We start from the raw sequence: 24343 nt of genomic DNA on the forward strand, positions 1-24343 counted from the left end.
GTAAAAGTCTTTCGTTGCACAAAAAGCGAAGGCTTAAAGTGTTGTGCATCCGGTCGATTATGATATATGCATATTTTGCCTGGACCTACGACTTATCGGCGATAATTGCCCTCGTTTCAAGCGTGACAAAAAAAAATTTGCTGCACCTTTCAACTAACCCGCCGAGGTTTGTGTGCAATGATACACTTCAGAATCGAGTTGCCAACCACACTTTTTAAATTGATAGCTGTTACCCTCTACGAACGGATAGCTGAACACGCTAATCTCCTTCTAGCCAAAGAACTCACCTACGAGTTGTGGGACAGCGCACATAACCGCCGCCATGTACTCTTAGCATGACGGTTGAAAGCTAAGCGGGGGGTTTAAAATTGAACGTGAGGGACACAGGTTGACAATAATTTTTTACTTGCACTCGTGGAAGACTAAAAACCTGTTTGAGAGCTCGTGTGTTCAAAGTTATTAACTCGATCGAAAACCGTGAAACGCTATTAATAGCTAAAACAATAATTAAATCTTATGCTCTTACAATGGAAAATTCGCCTTCGCCTTTAATACAGTTATAGTACTTTTAATAATAGTTAAAATCTTTAAACCCATGCCCACTGCTTGAAAGTAGCTCACGTTAGTGTCTAGTATACATATTTTACTAGTTATAAGTCGAACAAAGTCTACAACTTGCCTATTAAAAAAAAATATTAAAACAGCACAGCTAACTTAAAAAGTTAAAATAACTAACGGAAAAAGATGGAGGGATGTGAGAATTTACTAGCTACTATACTTTTCCTTTATTTTTATATTCTTTGATTTATTAGAGCCTGTTTCTCCCCTATGCAACTTCCATATGACCAGTTTTTTCAGTTATAAAAAAATTCCTTATAGCATTTGCTGCTTTATGTAAAAAATTCCAAGAAATCAATCGAGCGCCAAATTGTTGAAGTCGATTTCTAGCATCACTCTGGCACTTGTTGTATCCAATAACGTTAGCAAAGTTAAGCATAAGCGCGACAATAATTATAGTCATCCACGTTAACTTTAAGCCTAAACATAAATAATTTTATTATAGGAACTAAAAATTATAATATTTTTATTCTTAACTCCTTTATTTTTAGAAACCGTAACGGTTTTTTTATAGCCGACAATAGCTACTAATAATTTTGTAATAATTAAAAAGTTTTATATATCTCAGCAGTTGTAATAAATTAGTTGATCACAAAAATATTCACTATTAAACGTGGCGAAGATTTTTTTTCCCCTCAAATTAAATGCCTTTAAAAATTTTAAACTATGAATTAAATATATAATAAATTTTCAAGCAAGAAATATCATTTCTACTTTGCTTGTAGCATTACTTCTACTTTTCTATATATTTATAAAAATTGAGATAAATAACACTTATATCAATAATAATATCCCCAACTAATGATAACTTGAAGATTTTTTAAAAATTAATAGAAAACAAACTTATTTATTTAATTTATATAAACAAATTTTATTAATTGCCTATGCAAATGTTATTTACTTTTAGAATTTTACTGTATTTTTAATTTCTAGTGCAAATAAGTTGATTATTGATATAATAAATTTTTTATTTCAAGTCTATTTATATTATCCATGATTTTAATTTTAAAAGCAAGTCAAGTCATCTACGCTATCTTTTTTTGTAGGACGTAAGCACAATTTTACAACTGTATAAATTTTTGTAAGAATTAATGACTTAAGTTTAAAAATCAATGCCAACAAGTTGCATATGCACACTTCATTAGAATATAATAAGCCCTACAGCGCTCATGTGTAAAAATAAAAATGATTAAAAATTCAAAGTTTAATGGACTTTATAGATATTTTAAGTACAGAACCCAATTTATAAAAACTTCATGTATATAATACGTAAAAACTATATCTTAAATATAAAACTAAATAAAGTTGCATATACACGTTTTCGTAGTATAAAAAAGCTTTACAGAACTCTTTTCATAATAATTATTTTAAATTTATAAATATCACAATAATTTATTATAAAATTTAAAATAAAATTCTATTGCCTACGCAGCCTTGTTAGTATAAATATCCCTTGCAGAGCCTAAACATTGAATACAAAAACTATTGATGATTTCAAATATACTTCAAACTCGCATTTCTTATTACGTCATTTAAAAGGCGAAATAAGAGCAAAAGACTGTTATTTCTATTGGTTGTGTATATGTGGATCTATTTTTAACGAAACCCAACAAATTAAAAATTATTAAAACTTTTTAGACTGAACTTCAGTAACTTATACATCTTCCACTCAAAGTTTCCAGCAAATAGTTTTATTCACTACTTTTAAACTATAGAAAGAAAGTAATCTTTTGTCGAGTAGACCGTATAAAACCATTGAAAACCTGAAATTATTAGAAATCAAATGGTTTTCCCATAACTTCCAACCAATTTTCACTAACAGCTCTATTTTCCTATTTATAGTAATAATCTACAAAGGCATTTCCGAGTAGAATAAATTATCCCCTATGATGATTTTAAAAACTTAAATTTTTTAAATTTATAAAAATCTTCTATTATAAAAACTCCGCATCTATTACCAAACATTGTATATATAAATTATTCAATTAAATATACTAAATTTAAATATTCTTTCCTTCTTTGATAAATCAAGGAATTAAAAAAAGTTTGCTGTACTAAATAGTTTTAACATAGTTGACAATTGCCTTCAAAAAAAATTAATTTAAGATTTCTCGTATTAATAGTGAATAGATTTAGGGTTTTAGAAAATTCCTGCAGTAAGTTTATAAAAAAAACTACACATAAATTAAAGTTAAATATTTTTTAAAAAATTATAATTTATTAAAGCTTTTAATGCAAGCAAAAAAATATAATTTAACCATATTTACACGCTGAAGTATAACTTTGTGGCTATTTTAATTTTTCATAAAAATTCTCTTTATATCGCTAACATAAAAGTGTTAAGTTTCGTACAGTTTTCAAAGGTTAAAGAATAGCTTATAATATATTGAGACATTTTATATATTAAAATAATAATAACTTAATATTAATTATAATAGTAAAAAGACCTAATAAAGCGACGATGAGAAAAAAAATCCACAGCACAGGATATAAATACAAGGAAGACCAAAATATAGCAGATTCCAAAGGATTAATACTGGAGGATCCCTAAAGTTTTCATTAAAAAAAAAATAAGTTACTATAAAAAAGTATAACTGTTTTTTTTCGAGCTGCAATGAAGACAATAATGTGCGAAATTTCTTTCGGCTTACAAGTAAAATCACCTTTTTACTTTCAAAAATCCACTTTGAAGTACCGTCTTCATTAATGTGATTCCACCATCTAAGGCCCACGAGCAACCGGCCTTTAAATAAGAAAATAAAAACATAGTTAGGCAAGCTTTGAATAACTATTTCGTATGTTTGTGTTATTACCCGTCACGTTTTTGACAGTCCAAAAGTCAAAGGATAAAAGTAATACAATGAAGATAAACACAAGAACAAAATTATTAGTAAAAATAGAGCACAACAAATACGTGAGGAGTGCTGCACTTCGAAAAAAGAGATGAAAAAAGATAGCTATGGGATGGCTGTGATAATTAAAAAAGATAACATCAAAGAAATTTTAAATGTGTATCAGGAAAATAGATAGTTTTATAAATAAAAGGTAAATAGGTATACTTAAAGGTACAGAAGTGTATGGGAATACTTGTACTATGCTCCATAACTTTTGTTATAAACTAAAGCACACTTAAATGCCAAGGTTTAGAACAAGCGAGCGTAAACGAAAACGACTCAACCGCCCATAAAATTTTATTTTTTTTATTGCGCTGGCATACTAAGGGGGCCCTTCAAATAAACTTCAATGGATTAGCTTGTACCCTTCTCGAAAAGAGTATAAGCAAAATTGCGGAGGTATCATAAGGGAGTATAACAGCCGTCTTGTTTTGAAAAACTGAGGATTAGGAAGAAACATCAGTTTGGACTGTCGACAATTCGGATCTAGTTTATTAAAAAATTGCTAGAAAACTAAAACCAAAAAAGAAAAATGTAAAACTTACTCCTTTTTTCCGGGAATTTATTTTTACTTCGAAACAGTTCAAAATAACTAAAGGTTTTCCTTTTATTTTATTACACACTTAACATAGATCGAAATATATTGTGGTTGTTGAAATTTACGTACCATTAATTGTACACAATGGCACCGCTTAACTTCTTGCAGAGATGTTTAATCTTTTTGGCTTAATAAACTGCTTAGTAACGATTAAAGTAATATTGTTTAATGACTGTTAAGAAAAAACAATTGTGTCCGACCACATTAATTTTAATAACTTATAATAATAGAGTAAAACAGAAAATCAGTTTATAACAAGAGCAAGCTATAGTAGCGAGTATACTCTATTAGCAAAACTTTTTGCTACCTGTTTAAATTAGCTTTGAAGATGGACTACTTTACTTTAACTATAATCCCTTAATAAAATCTATTAGAGGTTACGTGGTGCGGCCTCCAATCTTTATCGTTTAAAATAACTTATCTATTTCGAGGTGCTCCCGCTTTTTTCCTGTATATGTGCTTTTAGCGTTAAAAAATATAAAAATTTACTTCAATAAATGCTCATAGCTACTATTGAAAAGACTTAGTTATCAAATAATGAAAAAAAAAGCTAGGTAAACTATAATTTTTAAGTAAAAAGGCTCTGTAGTTTGCTAAGTCTGCGGATTAGACAAAATTTTGAGCTTAGTGAAAGACAGGAGGACAGCATGCATATCGAAATTGAAACTTGGTTATAAGCCCGGCTTTGTTAAAGAAACTTTAGACTGAATCTATAGACTAAATGACTTTGATATGCCAAGCATTATTTATAATATTCATAATATGGTTTGCAATTACTTTTTTTTTTATTGAAATACTGATTTTTTTATAAAAAGCCTACAAAATTTTGTTTGCTATTGACAAGTTAACCTTTAAATTATTTTTATGAGCTCTTAAATACAATGTATATGTATAAGATATTATTTCTTATTCCGACTTTCCAATTTATTCCTATTTAAACGTCCAATTGTATTATTATCTTTGTTAAAGTTTGCTTTTTTGCTATCTATACGCAGGATATATATAGTAAAGTCAGTATCATAAGTGTTAACCTTAACATGAAGAGGAATTTGAAGCTACGCACACCAGAAGATTAGTCATTGGAGGTGCCAGTTCACGGACTTATAAAAAAGGAAAAGTAATTAAAAATTCCTTTTTTAGCAAATTTTAAGCCCCTAAAATTTTTAAAAACTTTAAAATAGTCAGAAAAATAAAGTTAATTTTAAAAACTATCAGTATTTATATTAATTACAATTAATTTATATGAAAAAAGAACTTAATAAAAACCCATAAAATGACGCCTTTGAAATAATCCTGCATATTTGCCATGATAAAGAAAAATAAATTAGCACCACTTTGGGCTTATATCGCTTGTTTTTCTTTAACAACATTTAGTGAGTATATTGTCGAAGGAAACACACTTACCCATACTTATTTCAACGATGGAGACGATGACAATATGGTTTAAAGTTCGTTTATGTGCTACACTCACTTGGATTATAAAACTTTCGTAAAAACAGGAAGAAGAAATAATTATTTGCGATTATAATTCCCCCCAAGCAAGTTTAAAAGATTGTTTTTGTCGCACAGTCCGTTGTACAGCTTTGTAAAAAATTTATTAAACATTGTTTTTTATTTAACGCCACTAGTAATTTTATATTTCTTATCGTAGAGATTTAACTGGCCTGAATGTTGAGAATTTGAACGAGGCATTTTTAGGTTTACGGTCTTTGGAAAAACTGTATTTTATTTTTTTACTTATTAACTTATATGTTGTTAATAAATTATCAAATTTTTTAGGAAAATTTAGTTGGCCTACTAAATTATATATACATTAATAGTTCACTAAAGTTTCATACTGACCAACTTTTTTTTTGTACATTTTTTTATAATGAAGCAATGCTTCTTTAAAATGTGAAACTTATATTCAAGCTTTTATTTTAAATTTTAAATACTTAAGAAGCTTTTTTTTACTTAACATAAAATTAAAAATTTTAGAGAAAGAAACAATATTTTAAAACTTAAATTTCCTATAAACCTAACGTGTGTTATGTACTGCTTAACTTTGTCTTTTAAAGGCGAACCATTTATACTATCTTTAACTTTTAACTTAAAAAAAAAAAAAAAAAAAAATGTTTGTTAAGTAATTCATTTCTGAACTTTATTTTCATCATCACTCATAACTCTCTTTAAGTAGCATGAAGTATATTATAAAGAAAATATAAAGTTATTTGTAAAGCAGATAACTTTAGACTATTAGAAAGCATTTCCTTTTCATTACAAGAATTTTTCAGTGATTGTGCTATGGTCTTCTATTTTAATTAAAAAGTATTTTTTTAATGATGGTTTTTTTTAAAAGATTTAAGGATTACAAAGTTTTTTAATAAAAAGTTTATTATCTTTATTATTCATTATTATTTTTTCATATACTATCTCGACAAAGCACCAGCTTCGCCTTAAGCGGCGCCTCTGTTATTTTTGATCATCAATATATTTATTTTATTATATAATTCTTAAGAATGCATTTTTATATATAATCTTTTGCATAAATTTATTATCCTTTTTTACAGTTGCCTCAACGACAACAAAATTAACTGCATTTCCAAAAATTTATTTCGTGAATTGACCAACTTGGAAATTCTGTATACTTTATTATTTTTCTAAATAATCTATATAAACAAGTAAATCGTATTAACAATTGCAACTTTTATAATTATAATTATTTATACAGTGAACTTGCAAATAACTTAATTAAAAAAATCGAGGGGAATCCTTTTCTGAGTACTACTAAATTAACAGAACTGTGAGGAAACATAATTAAAAAGAATATTTTTGATAACTTTTATTTTTTTTTAAAGAAATTTAAATGGAAACCGCTTGCGAGAGATTCCTCCTGCAATACCTTCTCTGAGAAAATTGTACACAATTCACTTTTAAATAATGCTTGCGGACTTCAGTATATAAAATGGAAATTTATAAAAATATATATATAATAAAAGTTGTTTAGAATTTTAATTAACGTTCTTAATAAAAGAACAATGGATAATAATCAAATTCAACAATTACTTAAGAAGGAGTTCCAGAATTTTATATCTCTTACAATATTGTAAGTTTATTATATTAGTAAATTAATAATTAATTGTATTTATATATAAAAAGAAGTTTAAATTATAACAGAATTTACAAGATTGAAGTTGATGCACTGGACGAGCTGCCTTTAACTGAAATGTAAGTTTTCCTTTTTTTAAAAAAAAAAAAATTTTTTTTATTTATTTAAATTTTTTTATATAAGTTATTTAGAAAACAATAAACTTGAATGTTGCTCAGTCGCTGTAATTCAAAGACTTAGTCGAACCCACAACGCAATAAAGGCAGTAGACGATACTTGCTATAATGGTGTGGCTTTGTTGCACGAAGAATTAATTTTTTATAACAATGGAAGATCTACAGAAATTATAGTAATATTTTTTATAGGAATGACTACAGAAGACTCTCAGTTGTACTTTCCAGAAGAAGAAAAATATAACAACTGTTTAGGTTACTTTAATAGAATTTCTATGTATAATTTAGTTTAATAATAAATTTTATTTTATTTTTATATATAATTTAAATGTTAATCTTGATGTTAATATAAAATTTAGTTTTACTTATTATTATTGTTATGGTAGGGCCTTGTACTGATCCGCGTAGATTTATTTGCCAGAATCACTCGACTTGCGTTTCCACTAATGATAATTCTTATGTATGCTTGTGCAATAGTGGATTTCTAAGGAAAGGTGACATATGTGAAGGTTAATAATAATATTATTATATAAAATTATTATTATAATTATTTCTATCGTTTCACTATAAATAAAGACATTGACGAATGCACCAGTGACTATTTCCAAAAACTTTGCCCGCTCAATTCGAAGTGCACAAATAGAATTGGTTTGTTTTGCGCCAATTTTTATAATTATTTATAAAGAAAAATTTATAAATTTTTTTTATAGACTTTTCTTTATTATTAAAGTTTAATATTTTGATTTTCTTAAGCAACTTAATAAAATTTTTATTGCATTTTTTATTATAAAGATTTATTATCTCTTTAGTTCATTAATTTCTACTTTAGTTTTTTATTTAAAGAAATTATAAATATACTTTTAAGCAAATTTATAAGACTTTTTATAGTCATTTCTACGAACTTTATTAAAATGAAAATTAGATATTTTTATTTTTCTTCAGCGAATTTATGGGAAAAAATATTGTTTTTCTTCTACAAATTTACAATTTTTTTATATGCATTTTTAAAAACATTTTACTATTAAATTTAATAATTTTATTTATATCAGTAAATTTATAATAATTCTTCTTTACTAGAAAATTTGATAAATATTTTCATAATGAATTTTTTTTTGCCCAAATTTAAATGTTTTTCTTTTATTAAAAATACCTTTTTTTTTAAAATTTTTAAATAAATTGTGATCTTCTAAATTTTCTTCAGTAACATTATAATAATTTATATATGCCATTTTTATAAGCTTTATTATTATTAAAGTTTTATATACTTATTAGTTTCAGTAAATTTATAATATCTTTTTGATAGTACTTGAAAATATTTTCCCAGTTTTACTTTATATATATACTAAAAAAAAGTTTTATGTACTCAAATATAAGAGTTATTAAAAGTTTAAAAGTTCAAAGTATCAAACTTCTTGATTATAATTAAGAAACATTTATATTTTCGGTATTTAGTAGTTTTTAATGACTTTTTATGTATAATGAACATTATTTTTTTTATAATTATATAATTATATTAATATGAAAATTATTTAATATTTTTATAATATAATTATATTAAAAATATATATTTATATTTATTATATTATCGATAATAATAGTTATGCATTGAGTAATAATTATTTATAAAAAGTATTATTAACTAAAAATAAAAGTCATATAATAATAAGGAAATTACTTTTTTTTTAATTTAATATAATTATTTCTTTATCGATAAATATATGTTATGGAATAAAAATAGTAAAAATATATTTCATAATTTTGTTATACCTGAGATTATTATAATTTTATACTATTAATAATTATTTAGTAAAGTTAATATCTTAAAAATTATTATACTTTTTTTTCTAAAAATGTTATTTTGCTAATTGTAATAATAATTACATACATAAAAATATTCCCCTTCCCAGTTTCTATTAATAATAATAATTACTCAGTATCAATATTAAATAAATTAATTATACGCTATGTATAATATATACATATAGTATTTATATTTTATTAGTAGTATTTTACAATTTATAATTATCTTTTATCAACATTTTTTATTATAAATAATAATTATCTATATTTTAGCTATTTTTATAATAAATAACTTTTTTTTTGTTAGTAAACTTTTCCTAATGAAATATTTATTATATGATTATGGAGGTAATAATAATTTTATTTTTATATATTAGTAATATTTATTACCAATAGCTGTTCACAATTTATAAAAAGTAAATATTTTTATTTTTCTATAAATATAATAGTTAAATTTATAACTGCAATTTTTATGAAGTATAAATTTTTATTATTAATTTATTAAACTAATAAAATATTTATTATATTAATTTTGTTTTTAATAATAATAACTAAGAATTATAATGGAATTAAATTATACTTAGAATTATATAAAAATACTATAATTCTTTGTAAAAAAATTAGTAATATGTTAAAACTTTTGTTTGTTATAATAAATAATTATTACCCTCCTTTTTATAATAATTTTTTACTTATCAAAATATAAATATATTATTTATTTATAATAAATATTTATTATTCTATAATAATGTAATAATTTATTCATTTAATATTTAATTATTATAAAAAAAATTTTTTAAATTTCTAAAATTTATACTTTTATAATTTATTAAACACTTATAGAAATTGTTATATTATAAACCTTGCAACAATAATAATTAGAACAATAGTAGTTTAGTTAATATAATTTCACAATTTATTATTATTTATAAATAAAGTATTACTTTAAAATAAATATATTATTATTATTATTATTATTATTATTATTATTATTATTATTATTATTATTATATATAAGGCACAAAATAATAAACAAAAATAGAAATTTATGCATAAATAATAATTATAATAACAGTGAGCTAGTAATATTAATAATAACAATAATAATAATAATAATGAATAATACTTTAGGCTCGTATACTTGTGAATGTCTTCCTGGTTATAGAGGAAACGGCTACGTTTGCACTGGTGTGTCATCCATTTATAGCGCTTATGACTTGCTAATAATAGTTTAAAACTTGTTTGATTGGCTGTTTTAACAATATTGTAGACATAGACGAGTGCGCTGAGAATATTGATAACTGCTTGAAAGGTGAGAATTGCACCAATACGATCGGCTCATATAAGTGCAGTTGCGGAACTGGGCACTTCAGAACTAATAATACCTGCCAGGGTGCTCTTAATTTGCATACTTTTTATAATATTCTGAACCCAAACTTTTTTTCTTTTAAAATTGTGAAGTAAGTACATATTATTTTTACTTATTATTATTTCTTATTATTTTAATAATTATTAATATTTATTATAACTTTAAAGTTTGTGCCAAACACCACTGCGCTACTTTCATCACAAAGTGCGGGCGCAGAAGTGACAACCTCTGTGCCACGTGCGAGAAGGGACGCTACGGAAGTTTATGTCAGTTTGGTAATTAACCAATAACTTTACAGCTCTTTAAAAAAAATTTATAAGAATTTCACGTGTTCATTTTATTCTTTCAAGTTTTTTTTAATTATACAAAATTTATTAATTTCCAAAAAAAATTATTAAATATAATTTACTTTATTTATATTATTTTTTTATTTAATAAAAATTATATAAATATTTTACTAAATGTTATAAATAAAAAGAAAATATAACTATAGGAAATAAAACCAAAGAAAACTATCGAACTACCAGTTTTGAGAAAGCGGGCTATAAAGAACCGAAGTTTTACAAAAAAGATTTTCTTATTATTCTCCTTCCGCTATGCTGCGCTATTTTCTTTGCTGCAGTCGCTTCGTGTATAATTGTTTACTGCATAAAAATAAAAGGAAGTAAGAAGAAAAAAAAAAATGAAAAGGTGAGCGCTAATTATTATTATTATCATTATTTATTGAAAAAAATAAATTTAATGTAAAAAAGTATTATAAAATAATGTTTTATTAAAGTTAAATGGAAATATGAGCAACCACTAAATTAAACTATTAAGTAATCATAAATAAGTAGTATAAACTAAATTACTTTATTTATTTTAATTTATTTTTTTCAAAAAAAAAATATATATAAAAATTATTTGAAAAGCAAATCGATAAGTTTAACTCGCCGGATGATAGTAAAGAGTATACAGTGTGGCTCGATCCAAGACTTATAAAAATACAAGAAAAAGTAGGAGAAGGTATTATTATTATTACCTGATTAGCGTTATCATGAGCAATTAAAAATAGTTATTTATAACTTTTACATATACATAAACTTTATAAAGTTATTATATTTTTATCATTATAATAAATATGAAAAATAGAATAAATATTTTACTTGAGAATAATTATTACTATTACTTGATCTGCATTATATAAGCAACGAGAAAGAGTTACTTAATAACTTTTTATAATAATTATATTTATACTGACGTATTACTTGTTGATACTATTATTATTTTGAATATAACAAAAAAGTTATTAATTTATTTTTTATATATGTACAGACTTTATATAATTTTATATTTATAATAACATTTTTTTCTTGATATTATTATTACTATAATTATTATTAACAATATTATTATAAAAATAGTTATTTAATAACTTTTTATATATGCAAACCTTATTAAATTTATTATTATGATACACTTTTTTTATACTTTAAAAGAAAAAATTATAAAAATATAAATATTTTACTACTGATATTAATAATAATTCTTATTATTACTAAATCTGCATTATAATAAGCAATAAAAAAAACTACTTAAAAACTTTTTACAAATGCAAACTTTTTAAAATTTTTATATTTATATTTTTATTTATTTTTATATATTATTATTTTTATTTTTATTTTTATTAATTTTTTTAAATACTTATTATTATCGCGATTCTAATAATAACTTAGCAATCACGAAAAAACTAACCTTTTTCTTAGGTTGCTTCGGAATTGTGTATAGAGGAACTCTTAATATGATTGGCTACGAAGTAGCCATTGGCATCAAAGATTATAAAAATATTGTAAAGTCTAACGGTCCAATCGCCATGCGGATAGAAAACGAAGCCGTCTGTTTTTATCTATTTAAAAATAAATATTTTTTTTTAAGTTTAATATTTTTTTTAATTTTTTTTTTTAATATATATTTATAACAATTTTATATTTAGCAGTATTTTGTTATTTATTATAACGAAAATAATAAACTGCTAACATGTATATAATTATTAGCGATTAGCATAAATAATATATTAAGAAATATAGAATTATATAATAATTTTTTTATATAAAATCTTTATAGTTATATCTACTAAGCATTAAACTTAATAAATAAAATATACAATTTTTATAAAAATAAAATAAGAAATAATTATGTTAGTAATAATAAATACTTTATATAAAGTATACTAAAAAATATAATAATGAACTTAATAAAAAAAATAAACAATAAATTTTATTTATATTTGTAATATAAAAGTAATGAGTGAAGTATTGTTGTATATATAATTTTTATAATATTAAAATTGCTGAATTTTTATGATAATAACTATAAAAACTTTTTATTAAAATGTCATAAACAATACTTCAATTTAATAATTGTTATTAAAAAAATTGCTATATAAAAATTATATATAAAATATAACCAAAATACAAATAATAATAAATTTTATAAATACTGAATAATAAAAATAAAATTTTTTTTTATTAACATAATAATAAAATACACTTCAATATATTTATATATAATTATAATATTTGGCAAAATGCTATATTTATTAAATAAATACAAAAAAAATTTATTAAAACTCTAATACACGATCTTAAATTTATTTATACATAATGATAAATATAAAAATTGCTAAATTATGTAGTAATAAATAAAAAAAATACAAAAATATAATAAATACAAATATTTACATCAATTTTATAAAGATCTGAATAATAAAAATAAAAACTTTTTTATAAAAATATAATAAAAAATGTTCTAATTCATTAATTATTATAAAAATTGCTATATTAATATAAAAATAAATATAAAAACTTTTGAAAATCTTAGAAAACATACAAATCAGATTTATTTATTTTTTAATAAATATCATAAAAATTGCTAATTTAATATGATAATATAAATAAAAACTTTTTATTGAAAAATAATAAAACATATTTATTTATTTGTATATTATAATAATAATTATATAAAAATATATTAAATAAATATAAGAAAAGTTGATATTTCAAATATAATAATAAATAATGGTAACCAATTATAGATTAATTTTAAAAATATATTAAGTAATGCCTAAATTTATATATAATAATAATTATAAACGTAAATAAAAAAATTTTGTTATAATAATATTGAAAAGCTTTACTTAATTATTATATATAATAGTAAACGTTTAAATAAAACTTTCTTAGTATATAAATAAAAAATGCCCAACTTTTTATATAATAACAATTATTATAAAATTTATATATAAAAATTTGAAAATAATAAACATTATAAATAAAGTTATAAGCAAACAAACTAAATTATATCTTGAAAAAAAATAATAAAAAAAATAAATAAATATTTTTAGTATAAATAGAAAATATTAAAAGTTTTGTGTGTATAATATTTATAATCGCTAAAATTAAAAATTATTTACTAATAATAATAATTATCAATAATAAAATATTTAAAAATGTTTAATATAATAATAAAATATATATTTATCATTTACTAATATAATATAAAACGTCATTAAACCTTTTTATAGTAGTAATGACTTCTTTTTAGATACCTAAAAAATACTGAATATTTTTATAGTATAATAATATTATTAAATAATATAATTTTTTTAAAAAAAGTTTATGAAAGCATAGGAAATACTTGCTTAATAGAAATAGCTAAATTTTTTAATAAATAATAATTGACGTAAATAAATATTTATTAAAAGAAGTAAATAAAAATCACAAAGGTTTAATTGGAAAATAAATGCTTTTTTTGATAAATATAATAGAAAATGCTAAACTGTAATAATGTAACTTTTTATAATAATTGCCAACAGTATCTATAACTTTTTTGTAAATAATTAATAAAAAGCATTAAAGTTTAATCATAATAATTAGTATAATAATACTTTTGATATATAATAATACTAAATAGAAAGATAAAGTTTATTTATTATTATTATGATGATACATTTTGTATAAGAAATATAATAAAAAATGATAATTTTCGTAATATATAATATTAATACTAATACTTAACGTGAATAAATATTTTAAATAAAAATAAATGAAAAGTATTAAAGTTTTTTTTTTAAAACATTTAATAGATAATGCTAAATTTTTTTTGTCTATACTAATAATACTAATACTTAATGTGAATCAAACTTTTTAATAAAAGTTTGAAAAAGGATTAAAATTTCATAAATTTTTATTAACTATAATCGGAAGTACAGAACTTTATTAATATATAATAATAAAATAGTGAGACTTTTCTTACTAAAAGTTTATAAAAAGCGTTAAAGTTTATTTGTATAAAGGATTATAATGTTAATAAATTATTTTCTATTATTATAATACAAATGCTGAACTTTTATTGTATATAATAATTATTTACAATAATAAGTTTATTACAAATAATAATGGTAATATGCTTAAATAAAATATTATAGAAAATGCTGAAAGATTGATATTAATAATTCTATTTTTTCATTAGGTATAATAAAAAGCATTAAAGCTTATATATAAAAATAATAAGTTATTAAGTATTATAGAAAATGCTGAACTTATGAAAATCATAATAATAATAGTAATTATAATAATTTAAAAATATATAGAAAATGCTGGACTCATATAAATAAATATAGACAAGTCTTTACTATAACAATAATATGCAGAATTAAAATAAAAATAAAATATATTTTTAATAATAATAAATAAACTTACTTAAAATAACCTATCAGAAAATGGAAATATTAATATTAAATAAATAATAAAAAACGCTAAAATATATTTTTATAATAGTAATAAATATAAATAAGTTATTTAGTTATCGCAAAAGTATTTCAAAAATAAAAAATAAAAACTTTTTTAATAATAATAAAAAATAATATTTAAAAAAATCTATTTGATATATAATAAATAGTTTATAATAATTTTTTTTTTCGCAAATATTATAAATAATTTATTATACTAATAATAATAAAAAGTAAAAATTTATATAGAAAATATAGTAAATTATTTTTATATATATAATTTTATAATAATAGTAAAAGCGTTTAAAAACCCAAAAATAAACATTTATTTATATAAAATAAAATTAATAATATGGTAAACCACAAAAAAACTTTTTATTACTAAAAAATGGTTTAAAAAATATCAAAATAATAAATAATATACAAAACTTTTCTATAAAAAATAATAAATAATTATAAAATTTGATAATAATAAACAAAGTTTCACACTTTATATTATTGAAATAAATAATAATTATAAACAAAAAACTATCTAATCAACACGAATAATAAATATAAAATAAAAAATAAAAAAAAAGCAAAACTAAAATTTATAAAATTATAAAGTATTTCAAAAATAAATTTATAATTACCAAAACTAAATTTTTTTCTAATAAAACTAAATAATTTAATTTTAAAATATAAAAAATACGAAATTATAAACATTTAATAACCCCAATACTAAGAATTAATAGTTCTTATAATAATATGATTTATATATTATTATTATAAAAAGTATATTTAATATAAAAATGATAATAATATCATTAAAAATGTAATAATTCTACGAAATATTCAATATGCTATAAAAATAATATTTATACTATAATAATAAATTTAAAAAAAAAAAAATTTATTATAAAATTATGATTTATAATATAATAATTTTACAATATTTTAATAATGTAACAATAAAAAAAATCATTTACGATATAATAAACAATATAATATATATTTATTAATTTAATAATAAAAAGGATAATAATAATCTACATCATAATAATTATTTGAAATATATTTACTAATACAATAAGAGGATAATAATACAATATAATAATATTATAGTATAATTTTGATATAATAGTAAGAAGAATAATAACATTTATAATATAATAATAATTTTAAAGGATATTTTAATGTAATAAAATAATAATAATGAGAGGAATTATCATAAATAATAATAAATAAAATATTGTGAATATAATAATAATTATAAATATACTTTTTCATAATAAATTTTAAAAATATTTTTAAATAAAAAAAAATAAAATTAGTCCTCAAAATTTTTTTTCAACAAATTAAAAGTAATGAAGAAATATTTTAAAATTATAATAGATAATTTATTAAATATTATAATTAATAGTTATAGTATATAGAAAAAAATAACAAACCAACTTTTATTATTATAACATATTAAAAAAATATATCTAATATATATTTTATATTATAAAAATAAAAATAATAGAATAAATAATAAACTAATAAAATTTATTTATAATAAAAAATTAAATTTATTATAATATTAATGATAATAATAAACAGTATTAAGTATACTTTAAATATATTTTTATTTTAAAAAAATAGTAATATTACAAAATATTTAATAATCCTTAAATAAATTTTTATACTACAAATAAAAGTAAGAATCAAAATTTTTCGTTTTAAAAATATATAAAACAATTAATATAAGATTTTTAATATAATAATTATAGCAAGTAATTATGAAGAATTATTTAAAATAAAATATTAATAAACAATATAATAAATAATTTTTTTATCATAATAATAATAAATTAGAAAAAATAATTCCTTTATCAAAAATAATGAATACTTCTAATTAAAATGTATTAGTAAGGCTATTAATAAAGTATTATATACATACTTTTAAAATATATTTCTTATAATAAAAACACTAGTATATAATAAAATAATGCTAAGAAATATTTTACTTATAATAATAGTAATCATTAATAAAAGAAACAAACATTTATTTAATATTATGAATAATTGTATTATACAATAAAAAATAAATATATAGTAATATAAAAAAGAAAAATATATTAAATATATACTTAAAAAATATATTTTTTTAGTAATGATAATAATAATATAATAATAATCAACATAATACTTATAATAAAAAAGGAACTAAACATACTTTTTCTATTTTTCATATGTACTTTTTATAGGGTAATAAAAAATAAATAATTAAACTTTTTACTAATAGAAAATGCTAATGAACTTATCACATCCGAATATTGTAAAGTGTTTTGGTTTATCGGAAACTTTTAGTAAGTCGATCTGCTTAATAATGGAATACATGATAGAAAACGACCTTCTGAGACGCCTTCGTCGCACGTATATCATATTTTATTATGGAAATATATATATATAAAAGTTTTTTAAATTTATACCATTGTAATATATTTTATATATAATAAAATTAATAGAAATGTAACGAAAAAATTTAAAACTTGCATATTATTTAATTTAACAGTAACAAAAATATTGATTATATAAGTATAAATATTATTTTATTTCATTTTTATTAATAATTATTACTTTTATGATATATCCGATTAATATATAAACTATTATCAATTTTTTTATAAAATATATTATATAGTAAGATGCCAATACTTGTGGTTATAGTCAGAATCATGTAGTATTATATAAAATCATTTTGATAATTTATAGATTTTATTATTTCAATATTATTATAATTTAATACCATTTATTATTTGTTATATATTTTATTTATATTATAATTACTATTAAATTATATATATACTTTATTTATTACTATTTGATTTATACATATTTATAATAATATTATTATTATATAAATTACTTATTATTTTATAATCTATTAATTAGTAATTATTATAAATATTTATTATTATTATTTAAAATTATTTTTCGATTTTCATTTATAATATTAGTAATTATTGTGGTTATATATAATTTATTTATTCTTATTTCATATCATTTATATATTTATTAGTTATTTATAAGAAATTTAAAAACAATTTCAATTTTATTTATTATTAGTTTTATTATTACTAATTTTAATATTAATTAAATTTATTTTTATTTTATTATTGTTATATAAAATCGTTTTTTATTATTATTACAATTATATGAATGTTTATAACTTTATTATTATTATTCATTTATAATTTATTTATTATTATTATTAAATAGCAATTCTTTTTTCTTATTTACTTATAATTATTATAATTACTTTTACCTTTATAATTATACTTATAATTATTATGAAAAAAAAACTTAAAAATATTTAAACGTAATATTTAAACGTATTTTTTACTTTATAATACCGTAACGTAATTTTTTTATAATCAATTAATAGAAAATTATTATATTTTTTATTTTTTGATTATTACATAATAATTATTTATTTATTTGTTATATATTTATCACATTCTTCAGAAAAGAAGGAAGAAAGTATACTATGGAGTTGGTAGAAAGATTGTGGTATTGCTATCAAGCGGCTTGTGGTAAAAAAAATTTTTTTAACGCGTTTCTAAAGATAATGAATAGCTTAATAAGCTTCATAATATTTTTATATTATAAAAAATTTAATTTAATTTTTATAAAAAAATTTCTATTAAGAAAAAGTGAAAAACTTTATCGTAATATTTGTATTAAGTAAAAGTTTTTATAAGAATAATAAAAAGATCGATTATCAAAATATTTAAAAATTATCAAAAAAATATATACTTCAAAAAATTTGAATACAAATAAAATAATTTAATGTTTTTTATAAAATATATAAAATATTAAATAATAATAAGTAGTGAAGCTTTTTTTATAATATTTATAATCTTTTATATTTAAGAAATTATAAAAAGAAAAAACTTCTAATGATTTTTTTTGCAGTATTAATAAAAATTTTATAAACAATATTAAATAAAAACTTGAAAAACCTTTATATTAATAATTTGTAAGTTTATATATGAATATTATAAAGATCGATTACTAAACATAAATAATATAATAACAATACTTCATAAAATAAAAATGTTTTCATAATAATTATTATAAATTTAATAATTAAAAAAAAAAAATCAATTAAAAAATTTATATATAAATATTTGTATATCGATAACAAAAAACTTAAAAAAAAAAAACTGTAAAATCTATTTTTATAAAAACTTCTATACAAAAAATCTAATAATAAATAAAAAATAAAAAAATTCGGAAAACTATTTATTAAAACTATTATATAATTATATAAATATTAACTAAAAAATAATTATATGGATGTTTTTATAGAAACTATTATGTCCAATTAATTATTATCTTAATGATTATTATTATTATTAAAAACTTGAAATACTAAATTAAAAAAATATAAAATTAAATAAAACTTTAAGCAAATTTTATGAAAGAATTTTAAAAAAAAATTATTAAAAAATAGTCACGTGCTCTTACCACGTGTTCGTCTGCTTATTGTACCACGTAACTCTACACTACATCTCACCATATACTTGAACCATGTGATTAGTCGACATAGTTTTTATTTAAAATATTTTTATACAATTAATGTTTTAATATAATTTTTAAACAATCTTTTATTTATTTACTTTTTTTTACAAAAACTTTTTTATAACTTTTTTTTTTATATTTAAAGAAAAATTTTTTCTAATTCGTATTATTTTAAATATTACCTTTGTGTAGGGATGCACTACTTGGCAACAAACAGAATCGTCCATTGTGATTTGGCGGCTAGAAATTGTTTGTTGGGGTCATCACATGACAGTTTTAGCGGTATTTTTTTATTATACTTTAATTGGTGGAAGCAGCTCTAAGCACAAAATTAGTAAAAAAAAAAAATAAAAAATTTATTTTTCAGCCTCTTTGAAAATTTAATATTTACTATGAATTTTATTATTTTTACGAAAACTTTATTATAGGTATTATGTATAAGTTTTACAATAATGCAGCTACTAGAATAACTTTTTTGTATTTCAAAGAAATTACTCAGAAATTTTACTCGACTGCTCTCATATTTTATATAAAACTATACTGATAATAGTAATTAATAATAATAATGATAACAAATTTAGATTGAAAATTTATTAAAAATTTAAAAAGAAATTTGACTATTCATTGAAGTCATAATGAAGCTCTTTATATTCATTGAAGGATTTCCATGCTTGAAAATTTCAGATTTTGGTTTAGCTCGAGTGTTGAAGGAAAAAAATGAGTCTCACGTAGAACCTTCAGGAACTAACCTGGAAAAGCTTCCTTTTCAGTGGATGGTAATGATCTTATATTATTCGAGATTGGTTATTTCTTTATAATTATGATTTAGTTCCGTCGTTTTCATAATTTATTTATCTATTTGTTATAATTATTGCATTATTGTTAATATTAATTATATAAAATCCGTTATTTTTATAAAATATCTATTCATTTGTTTATTATTATTGTTTGTTTACTTATTATTATCTTTGTCACATATTATTATTCATTATTATAAGAAAGAAATTCTATCAATTCTAAGAAATTTATTAATTTACTTATCATTTTATTTGTAATTCACAAATCATTATCATTCCTTATTATTATATAAAAAGTTCTAATATTTTTATAGAAATTTATTTATTTACTTTTCATTATTGTTCATTTATTATTATTTCATAATATATTTATTTGTATATTATTATAGTCGTTTGTATTTCATTATTACTATTGTTTTATATATTATTATACGTTATTATTATATGAAAAAAATAAAATCAATCATTGTTATAATATCTGTATATTAATTTATTTTGTTATTTTCATTAATAAATAAATAATCATATTTATATGATTATTTATTCATGGTATTATTAATATTATCATTATTGTTTTTATTTTAAATATTATTATATTTCTTATTTTTATCATCATTATTATTATTACTATTATTACAGGCTCCAGAATCTATTATGTACAGAAAATATTCGGAAAAGTCAGACGTTTGGAGTTTCGGTATCACAATGTGGGAAATCTTTAGTGAAGGCGATATCCCATTCGCTGCTTACCAGTTAAATGAAATGTTACGACTCATCAATTTGGGCACGAGACTAGCTAAACCAGTCAATTGCACGGATGTAACTTTTTTTTTTATTGAGTTTTTATAAATGTTTAATGATTTATAATAAATTTATTCATAATTTTTCTTAAAAAAATAGTTTATAGTAAACCGCTTGCGAATTTTCTTTAATGTTAATATAATAAATAGTATTTTTTGTAATAATAAATTTTCACATTTTTATTTTAAATAAAATTGAATTCTTTTTTAAATTTAAACTACTTTAATCTTTGAAACTAAAATTGTTACGTTTGATAATAAACGGCTTTAATTAATGAAAATTTCCACAAGATTTTTATATTATTGAGTTTTCTATTGAAATTTGTTACCTTATTTTAATTGAAAATTTTATAAAAGTTTTTGATCTTATTTGTTACAATTATTAAAAAAAATCACTTTTAATTATGAATTTCTCTACATGTTTTATAATTTTAAGTTTTTTCACTAAATTTAATGTATAACAAAGTCACTTTTTATAAAAAATATTTTATATTTTAAATTCATAAAAATAAAAACTTGATTTATACTATATTTATGAAAAAAGTCATTTTTTATACTGAATTTGTAAAAATTTGTCACAAATTATATGGAAAAATTTACTTTTATGAATGTATTTATTTACAAATTTCTATTTTAGAGTTTTTTAACAACATTGGAATATTTTTTATTTCATATTTTTTTTATGAAATATATGAAGGGTTATGTTATTTTTTTAAGTATTACAACTTTTATATACAAATTTATTAACTTTAAAATATTTATATTTACTTTTTATTTTCATAATATTAAACTAAAAAAAAAAAAAATTAAAATTTATATTTTTATAAAAAAAACTTTTAAAAACTATTTACAATACTCAGACGTAGTAAAAAAATATAAAACTTTTTGTTTTCTTTCATTTATTTTCTTAATAATATTTTTTTTAACTTTTTTTTTTAATTTCTTTATTATTATAAAACTCTGGCAATATTATAACTTTCATTTAAACTTTTTGATTACTTTTTATATTTTTTATTACCAGCAATTATTGTTTGTTATAATTTTTTTATATACTTTTTTTTTTCCTAGTAAATAAAATAAAATATTATTATAAAAAGTTTGTAAATTTTTTTAACTTTTTTAAATTTCATAAGTAATAATTATTTTATATATATTAATTTTTTTTTATTATAACCTTTCTATAAAATATTTTTTTGAGTAAATATTATTAATATTTATATATATATTTTTTTACTTCATAATTAAAAAGGTTTATATATATTTTACAGTTGTATAAAAATATATATTGAATGTTATATTTTTTATAATAATACTTATTATTACTTATTAATAATATCTAAATTTAAATAATTTTTTTAATTTATTTATAAAAAATTAACGATGTTATAATTCAATGTATATATTGCTTATTATTATTTTCTGCGTTTTTACGAATTATAAATAAAACTTTTTATATGCCTATAAATAATAATATTATTCAGTATTTTTTTTTCCTAACTTATTATTTTTCCATTTTTACTAATAACAAAAGAAACTTTTTATATATTATTATTAAAAGTTAAACTGTTTATATTTCCGGTAATATAGAGAAACATAAAAGTTTATAAAAAGGTAAAATTATATTTAAGTATTATAAAAAGTAAAAATATTTATAATATAATAAAAAAGAAGATAATTTTACATAAAAGTTACACTAAACGGTTAAACTATTATTTATATGTAATTTAATATTAATAAAAATAAATATTTTATATAATTTTATATTAAAAAACTCAAAAAGTTAAAGTTAATAAAAATAAATTAAAGTTTTTAAGAAAAGTTAAATTAAATATAAATATTTTTTACATAAAGTTTATTACTTTTTATTATTAATATAAATATTATATAAAACATTATAGGGAATATAAAGATATTATTTATATTATATTTGGAGATTACATATTTTATTTTTTTTATTCTATTTTATAAAAAAGAAAAATCATTAAAAAAAATAATTATTAAAGCTAATTACTAATTTTTTCTTATTACTCTTTATTTTTGTAAAAAACAATTCCTATTATATTTTTTATTATAGCCTTTTACTACTTAATTTTATATATTTATATATATAAAAAGGCCATTTACGCAATTATGCTTCAGTGTTGGCCTTTTGATGAAGGCAAGCGCTACAGTTTTCTAAACTTGGAGAATGCCTTGAGAAATATTCTTATTATTATCAAGCCGTCCTTCAGAAATTTTCTTCTAAGAACCTACGACGGTTACGTGGATGTCGCTACTGTAGCAAAAGAGCTGGAAAAAACCGTAAAAAATAGTGACAAGCATTGCGATCAATTGGAAGAGTCTACTGATATGAGTAGTCAATACGGGTACGTGAACGATACCAATGCAGAGTCGTTTCTGAAGCAAGCTTTCACTTCCACCGAAACGGGTTCAAAAAGGTAAATAAAATGCTTAAGATAACTAATTTGGTATTTCTGGGTTATTGTATAAAAACGGTATTTGCAGAATTTGCGTAAATTTTTGTTTAGTGCAACGTTTATAGAAATTTTTATTTATTATTACAATTTTAAAAAAGGTAGTTAAATTACGTTCATAATAATATTGTTATTAGTTGAACAACCCTGCGAATAATAATAATAATAATAATAATAATAATAATAATAATAATAATAATAATAATAATAATAATACTTGTATATACTAGTAAATAACACTTAAAAAATAACTTCTACCAGAGAGTAGCTAATTCCCAGTTAAAGGCACCTTTTCATAACCCAAGAATTCGGCACGTTCTTAGCCAAACTGTAGTAATATTTTAAATAAAATTCGAATTTAACAAAGTGAGCTAAGTACTTCGACAGCAACCCAGAAAAGAGCGCTTAGGAAATGA

The 24343-nt window shown here is 19.4% G+C and overlaps 1 protein-coding gene and 1 long non-coding RNA gene across 2 annotated transcripts; one reads left to right on the plus strand and one right to left on the minus strand.

Annotated features, from left to right (window-relative positions):
* Window positions 1–824: 824 nt before the first annotated feature.
* Window positions 825–3753, minus strand: LOC135120137 (uncharacterized). The gene is made up of 5 exons (XR_010278529.1): window positions 3678–3753; window positions 3432–3586; window positions 3282–3361; window positions 3066–3165; window positions 825–1038 (listed from the first exon to the last, which is right to left on the minus strand). It is a non-coding gene; the product is annotated as an uncharacterized LOC135120137 (long non-coding RNA).
* A 17591-nt stretch (window positions 3754–21344) lies between these two features.
* On the plus strand, window positions 21345–23898 carry LOC135120131 (fibroblast growth factor receptor 3-like). The gene is made up of 2 exons (XM_064044460.1): window positions 21345–21472; window positions 23569–23898. Exons 1-2 carry the CDS (start codon window positions 21359–21361, stop codon window positions 23893–23895), a joined length of 441 nt encoding a protein of 146 aa, XP_063900530.1. The 5' UTR covers window positions 21345–21358; the 3' UTR covers window positions 23896–23898.
* The last annotated feature ends 445 nt before the right edge of the window (window positions 23899–24343 follow it).

The sequence above is a fragment of the Zophobas morio genome, unplaced genomic scaffold, assembly GCF_036711695.1.
Source record: "Zophobas morio isolate AGI-343-1 ecotype UQ-CSIRO unplaced genomic scaffold, CSIRO_AGI_Zmor_V1 ptg000345l, whole genome shotgun sequence".
Lineage (NCBI taxonomy): Eukaryota > Metazoa > Arthropoda > Insecta > Coleoptera > Tenebrionidae > Zophobas > Zophobas morio.